The following is a 7,769-nucleotide window of genomic DNA, read 5'->3' on the forward strand; positions in this document are numbered from 1 at the left end:
ATTGAGGCAATGTAAATAAACGTCACAATTTTATGTTCTGCTACTGAATTAAAATATATTGATGTGAAATTATTTGTGGCATTTTGGCCTCATTTAGCACTCTGTTTCAAGCAAGGTTAAAAACGACTCTCCTGTGTAGGGCGTAACCCAGCCTGCTTTTCTCCAGCGACTCTGCAAGAGAATTGCAAGTGCTATGGAAAAATTCTAGAAGACTCTTGGCAATGTAAAGGTATCTCAGTCTTCTCAGTCTTTGCCAATGAACATATGACAGATGACAAAATTTACTGTGGCTCTCTCAATTGTGGAGCCGCACGGAGGTCCCAGGTTTCAGAAGGCTTCTCCAAAGCCTCAGTGGCAGGGCTGGTAACTGGTGGCCAGTGTGGGTCCATGTGGAGGCTGCACCCCTCTCCTGCTGCTTCTGCTGCCCTTGCTGGGAGAAGCAGGAGTTCAGAAGCCCCATCTCTGTCTCAGGCAGGTAGGACTCTGGGGAAGACAGCGAGAGACCCTAATCCTCTGGAAAACAAATTTCTTCCGTCAGAAGCTGCTTCCTGGAAGCAGAAGGAATAAGTGCACAGTGCAACAGGTTGTTCTTCACGCACCTCATGTTAGACCTGCCAGCAGCTTTTCAGACTGCCTAGGATTCAGGAGCTCCAGCTCCTCATTCAAATGTGTGTCCAGGAAAGCCCAGAGCAGATGTTGAAATAGAAAGTCCCTTACACAGGGACTGTAGTAAAGGACAGGAACAGCTCTCAGTCTGTTGCCAAGGGACGGGTGCACTTGGATTTCTTTTGATTATAATTTCTTTCTCACTTTAAACCTGTTGCATTCTTTCCTTCCCTAATCACTTCATCAAGCTTATCCTTCTTAATAATTAGGACATCCCCCTAATCTTTTTTTTTTTTTTTCATTCCTAATCCCACAGAGATGGAGAAGGTTGAGGAACCAATTTGCTTGGATATAGTGCCCCTTTCCCCTACTTTGTTTGTCCTTTCATTTTTGAGTTTTTGGAGGAAAAGGCTGTGACCTTCTATGCACTTATTTTTCATTATTTTTACTATACGATTTTAACTTTAGTTTTTAGCTTGGGGGGGTAGAATCTTTTTTAAAGTGGTGTCCCAGTTAAATCAGTTTGTGGTACAGATTAGGCTCACTTCAGGGCAGAATTATTTTAGAAACATGTTCAAAAATCATATTAAAATGCAAGTCTGTATCCTGTCTCCACAATTCCCCAGGCCATATATAAACCCTGGCACTGCAGCTCGCTTCCTTATCTCAACTCATTCTGTGTAAAGTTGTAACAACCGCTGACACCTCCTGCATGGTGCCGCTGCATTTGCCCTTTCTCTTCGAATTTTTGTGAAAGATTAGCTCTTCTCTCCAACAGTCGGCTTGGTATCTAACATCAAATATTATTCACTGTACATTTATATTTTCTCTCTTTTATCCCTCTTCTCTTCACCACTTTGTCTCGATCTACAGTCAAAAGCCAGTCTGTAGTATTCCTTATTCCTCAGTACTGTTGAGCCAAGGCATCTGTTCCAGCCTACAACAGTTAACAGCATTGCAAGCCAGATCCTGAGAGACAATATATAACACAGATAGATCTCTGTATAATTCTGATTTAACTTTGATTTTGAAGACCAGCTAATTACCACCACCACCACCACCACCCAATGAAAAAGCAAACAAAACTCAAGCTCTAATGCTTTGCTTGCAAATGACGCAGATTTAACTGGAAGTAGTTGAGAAAAAGGGAGCTGTGTCTTAAGATTTTATGTCCCCTTTTCAAAGTAAATGCTTAGCTTAACTGTGCTTTGTGAGCTAATCTGGAGGACTTTATCCCAAAATAAATCCACTGAATTCCATGTAATTTCCGAAATTTATTTTTTACTTTCCCTTTGTTTTGCCTGTATGACCTCTGAGGTTTTCTTTTTGATCTATCTTTTAAACATTTTCTTTTGTATCTTTCACTTAGGAAAACAAGGAAGAAGATGCAGCAACAGGGGTATAGTATATTCTTTGGACATTTTGCTTTCAGTATTTGTTTGTGTGCGCTTCATTCCTTTCCAGTCTCATCAACGCTCAAAAGTTAGCAAATTCTTATTCATGAAATTGAATATACCAGTTATATATTCTGATAGAGAAAATTATTGGTCATAACATAGTCATACTTGGTACCAAAAATAGGTCATTAATTGTTAAAAGCTGTATATTGAAGAGAAGTTTTCTTTCATGGATTCTTTAATAAAATTCACCAAGGGCTCACAAGACAGCTAGGTCTTTGGAAATCTCTAAATGACACCATGCTGATTACAGTGTTATGCTGACAGTTTAGGCAGTTCTGCCTACAAAGGGTATATATTCCTTGCCAGAGTTTGTAAGGCCCAGGTGCAAATCCTTATATGCTTTTCTGCTTTGCCCAGCATTGTGAGTTTATGCCTTGAATATTTCTTCAGTCTTCTCAGTAAAGCTAATTATTACTTTAGGCTGTTTTCCACTACAAGCTTGCAATTAGTGAAAGGGCACATTTAATCTTCCCACTTCCAAATGGCAATACATGCATATATACGTGGGTATACATACAGATGCCTCCTGTCAGAGTTGTGAATTGTGGGCCTGGAAGCTGAAATGGAGCTCCTGAGCCCATGGGCAGAGTGTGGAGGTTTCTGGTGGTGAGGCAGGTGAGGGCTCTGAAGGCTTGATAGTGCACCCTGACACCACTACCTCATGCTTCAAGCAAGAAAAATGCCTAGATCCTTTTGTAAAGGGTAATTGAATTCTGAACTAAAGTTGTTCATATTTTTAAAATGTTGCTTGTCTTTGGGCTTCCCAAGCTCCATTTCAAAAACAGTGAAAAAAAAAAAATCAAAGACAATTTTTCTGAGGAAAGACTCAGAAAGATAAAATATTTCACTGGAAGGAGAACTTTGGCTGACCTGTGTGGAAGTTCATATTACATTTCTGGTTTTGTAAGGAAGATCCCCTAGTGCAATAGTTTTCTCTAAAAACATCTACTCAAAACAGGATTCTGATTACAACAGTTCCATTCTCAAGCACATGTTTAAACAGGTTTTTACTTCAGTGACTCAGATATGATTCTCATACAGAAAACCTAAGTTCTGTGCTTATACACTACCAGAAATCTGACTGAAAACTATTTATGAAATCTTTAATTGGTTGATTGCTCCGGGAGGAATTTCCCTTAGTTTTTGTAATCAAGATAGTAGATGTAAGTATGACACTTTTGAGATAAAACTGTTTATATTGCAGAGGGAGTGCCTTTAGGCAAGAGTTTGCCAGAAGAGAAGGAACAGAGAAGACTACAGTGCAGTTTTTTTTTTTTCAGAGTAGGACTATACTTTAAAGCTTCATTTGCTAGCTACTAAAAAACAGTAAACACAGACATAACATCTCTGTTATACAAATGCTACCATTCAGATGACTGTTCATTTAGTTTACTGAAGGAAAGAAGGAAAGGGCTATTGCCTCTTACTTGTACCTTTTCTTCTTTATAAAACAAAGAGAAAAAAAGTACTTTAGAAACAGAAATAAAGCCTTGTTTTTTGTCTCCAAATAATTTTTGGGTTATTTGGGAGTTTAGTTCCTGTGCCATGAATCTTTATTTGTTTACTCCAAGAAAACATCTAATTCCAAATACATTAAACTCTTTGCCATATTTACATATATTTCGTATTATCATTTTAATCCTAACCATCTATTTACAACTTAACTATGAACTGTGTTCTAACCTATCTCAGAAAAGGATTCTTATATTCCTTTTCTTGCCTATTAACTGCACAAGGCTAGAGCTGTGGCACGTTAAGAATAAAGACTCCATACATCACACTACTGTTCTATTTTTTAAGCTTTATTAAGATTGATTTTGCTAGAAACATAGCAGTTGCAAAGGCAGAGCTCTGCATTTCAAGATTGTTTATTTTCCTTTAATTCCTAATTGTTCAACTACAACTCTTTTCTGTTTAAAAAAAAAAAAAAAAAGGAAGAAGAAAAGCAGGAAGAAGAAAAGCAAGAAGAAGAAAAGCAAGAAGAAGGAGAAGAAAAGGAAGAGGTGGAGGAGCAAGAAGAGTCTTAGTACACTTCCTTATGACACATTCTTTCTTGAACAGGTTTTCAGGTAACTATTAAGATTTCCAGCACAGTTTCTAAATCTTCTAAAAGAAACATCAACTTGAAAATTTTGTGTATGTTGTTATATGCAATGCCTGCAATACAAGAATGGAAAGAAATTACCAAAACCATACATATGCCCTAGTCGTCCAACTGGCAGGCCAAATGCACACTTTTCTGCTTATTCATTGCAGCTTCTCTTTTACCTCAGGTAAGAATTCATCTCTCTCCTCTTTCTAATTTCACTGACACTTTTAAGAGCTTCATGTTTCAAAAGAAGTGCTCCCTCAGATGTAGTTGAACTTGGTCAACATGTTCAAAAAACATTAATGGGGAAGGGTGAAGAACCTGACCAGAAGTATGACACACTATAATCTATTAACTATGATTGCTTAGAAACTGGGCCAAAAGTGAGTTTGAGTTTAAAAACTCAAAACAGGAGGCATCTGGGAGGCACAATTTGTACCCATACAGATGTACAAGCATCCAGCATAGCTCGTTTTGTCAGAACAGGTTTTAATCTTCAGATTTCCTTCTTCCTTCTACTGTCTCATCTCCTGTGCACAGAAATAAAGATCAAACAATCTCTTATTAGGGAAAAAAAATTCATCTACAAGAGAGTTGGAATTTCCAGCAGATTTTCCTCTGGGTGGTGGGACACCCTCCTGACTGCAGACACAAGGTGTTATAAGCTTTTTCTAGAACTGGTGGGTTTCCCAGCTAACTCTGTTTCTGAGTTAACTGCCATAGGTTTCAGCAAATGTGCTGACACTGATGTGAGACCTAGTGCCTCAACAGGACAGAAAAGGTCAGCTCTTCCACACTGCCTCTCCCAGATCTGGGCCTGTTTCATGGAAATTAATTCAGCCTAATGCTGTCCAGTGTTCAGATATGTAAAGTCACAGAAGGAATGCTAAACTCTGCTCTACTTTTCCTTATTTTTGTTCAGGAAGCACAAACTGGAGCAGCCCTGCCAAAGAAAAAATCGCCCTCTCAAGCAAACTGTCACTACCTTTCACACCTGTGTACATGTGAACATATAAATATGTAGCAGCAAAGATGCCACCCTGTCCTACCTGCGGCCTTTATATATATATTTGGTATTACAATTGCTTGTTAAAATGGGTCTTCTTATATCTGACTGATGATATTTCAGTTGATTGTTATATGTTGGAATAGAATTGTCCTTGTCATATTTTAGATTGTAAGCTCCTCAGGGCAAGAACCATGTCTTTCTCCATGTTTATGTACTGCCAAACACACTGCTGCCACTCAGCAGATAACTGCACTCACACAAGTGATGTTGTATTCAGAGAAAATGAAATTCAGCACTGAAAACTACAAAGAGGCTTCCTGCATGCAACCTATGTGAGTCACTTCTTCCCCAACTGACTTTTGAAAATGATTAAGATTTCCATTGTACAGAAGTTTAAATAAACATTTTCTGTCACAACTATTCTCTGTCTGTAAAAAGTATTAATTTAATCCTAGAAAGCTCCACCAGCATCTGTAAAATTACGTTTTCTCCATCATTAGAGTTTTAGTTTATACAGTTTTTCGCCTCGCCTCATGTTCCTGCTAATGTTTCTGGTGCTGTGTATACATTTACCTGAGTCCCAAAGGATGTACAAAATACATGAGCATGCTCCTTTCTCAGCAGAGAGGCAGAAACAGATCAGGCACGATCAGAAGCTCATACAAAACAAGAAAAGAAAATAAGGTGCTTTCTTCCGCTCTTACCTGGTTGAACCAGGATTAACATATTTATTTAGGACATGGAGAGCACAGGTGTTTATCCTATCTTTGTTTATGAAGGCATCAGCAGCCCAGCTGCAGAAGACCCTAGCCACAAAGATACATGATCTTCTTTGTAGGAAAGAGATGTCCCAGCCTTGTCACTTTTCATGGATAGATCTGTATTCACTGGGTCGGAGAGGCAGAGAAAATTAATTCAGATTTGTGTTCTAACTGTTAGGTAGAAGTTCACCAAGCAGGATGGAGCTTGGATTTCATCCCCTTGTCCAATTACTTGCTAGGAGATTTATAATAACTGCTTACAGGGGAAGTGAGAGGATAAAAAGTACTTATTGCCCAAGTAGCCCATAGCTACATACCCAAAGGAACCGTAACTTTGTGTTTAACTCTGATCCAGAAGAGGCCGGCTTTTTGAACAGAAATTTCCAGTGCTGTGTGTGAGCACTTTAAAAATAACACAACAAATTAGGTAGAAGAAAAAAATGGGGAGGCTTCCTGAACTGCTTGAGCGGGTCCATTTGTTTGTTCAGGATACATCTGAAGTCTGCAGAGCGCTGGGAGGGGAAAGATGGGTAAGCAGTTCTCTGCCCACGCTGTTCTTATGCTTGTAGGTGATGCGGAGCTCAGAGCTGCCAGCTGCAGCGAGGGAAGGACCTTGGAGCCCTCACTGACAGCTCACCAAAATCATCAGCTCAACCTGCAGCAGCAGCCAAGACCCAGCAAAATGCTGGATGCCATCAGGAGACAGCATGACTCTGTTGTCATCTAAAGCCTTGCTGAGTTGACATCTTGAGCATTTTGTGCTGTCTGGGCTCTGCGTTTCGGGGAAGATGTGGTGATATAAGTGGGACAAAGAAAACAACAAAACATCTCGAGAGAATGGAGCAGCTGCTCCACGAGGAGACTAAAAAGACTCTTATATTTTGAGAGGAAGCCAAGGCATTTAGAAAATCATAAAGGCACTGAATAAGATGAATGCAGAACTGCTAGTCAAAAAATACTGCAGCACTGTAAAGAAAATCAGTATACACAGCTAGGATGCACAATGAAATTAGAAGATCAGTGTGCAAGACACAAAAGAGAGGGCTTTTTTAGACTGTGGGTAGTGGACTTTTGCAATTTGCTGTCACAGGAAGTTATGGAGACACCTGGAAATACAGAGTCACCCTGGAAATGAGAGAAACCCAACACAGTGAGCTCGTGCTGTGTGACAACCCGCACATTTGCAGTAGCCTCGTTGCATTTCGGGCTGCAGAGCTTCGTGCGGCTGATGTCCCCGTAGGCTCTGCCTTCCCCCTGCTGTGGTGCAGAGCCAAGAGCCCCAGCGTACCCAGTCCATCGGGCAGACGCGACAGCTTCAGTCGTGAAACAAAACGACCACACCTCACATATCCAGGTATTACTTTTTAAGGCAGAAATATGGCAACCATCTTCTTGAGAGCGCATAATCTGGCGAGGCCCTCAGGGAATGTGAGGAATGCTAAGCCTCACCTACAGACGCAGTGCACTGACCCAGTCCTAGGATACTCTCAGTGCCTAGTGAGAAAGCCAGCGGTGCACAGCCGTACCTACCAAACAGACCCTCGGGGCTTTCCTTGGGATAACACTTTTTAGCATTTGCTGATCGCCTTTTCTGCCAGACGAAAGGAGGTTGTGAGTATGCAAAGGATAAACTCACTGAAAGCCAGCTGCTGCTCTGCAGGAGTGCCCTGTGATTTTAGCCCTAATGCTACTTCTGCTTGCGTAAGCTTAACACTTTCTGCAGTCGTTTGGTGCAACTAGGAAAAGCATTAAGTCTTTTCTGACTCCACTTTTCTAACAGCAAAAATACGAGAGCTAATGAATTAGATGCAATAGCAAACATACTGTCTGCATTATTCTATCAT

At 40.3% G+C, this 7,769-nt stretch overlaps 1 protein-coding gene across 8 annotated transcripts in view; it reads left to right on the plus strand.

The window, feature by feature from the left end:
* LOC310896071 (adapter SH3BGRL-like) overlaps positions 1 to 5,584 on the plus strand; it is a 29,765-nt gene extending 24,181 nt beyond the window's left edge. For 4 of the 8 annotated variants that reach the window (XM_083827910.1, XM_083827907.1, XM_083827912.1 and 1 more), the window contains 3 exons: positions 1,976 to 2,005; positions 4,001 to 4,135; positions 5,078 to 5,584. In XM_083827910.1, the coding sequence (XP_083684036.1) occupies positions 1,976 to 2,005; positions 4,001 to 4,093 (123 nt within the window). In that variant the 3' untranslated portion in view covers positions 4,094 to 4,135; positions 5,078 to 5,584. Of the gene's footprint in view, positions 1 to 1,975; positions 2,006 to 4,000; positions 4,137 to 5,077 lie in introns of those variants that run through there. The other 4 variants (XM_083827908.1, XM_083827905.1, XM_083827909.1 and 1 more) reach the window with 3 other exon arrangements.
* The last annotated feature ends 2,185 nt before the right edge of the window (positions 5,585 to 7,769 follow it).

Source organism: Anser anser (genome assembly GCF_964211835.1).
Source record: "Anser anser genome assembly, chromosome: 1".
Lineage (NCBI taxonomy): Eukaryota > Metazoa > Chordata > Aves > Anseriformes > Anatidae > Anser > Anser anser.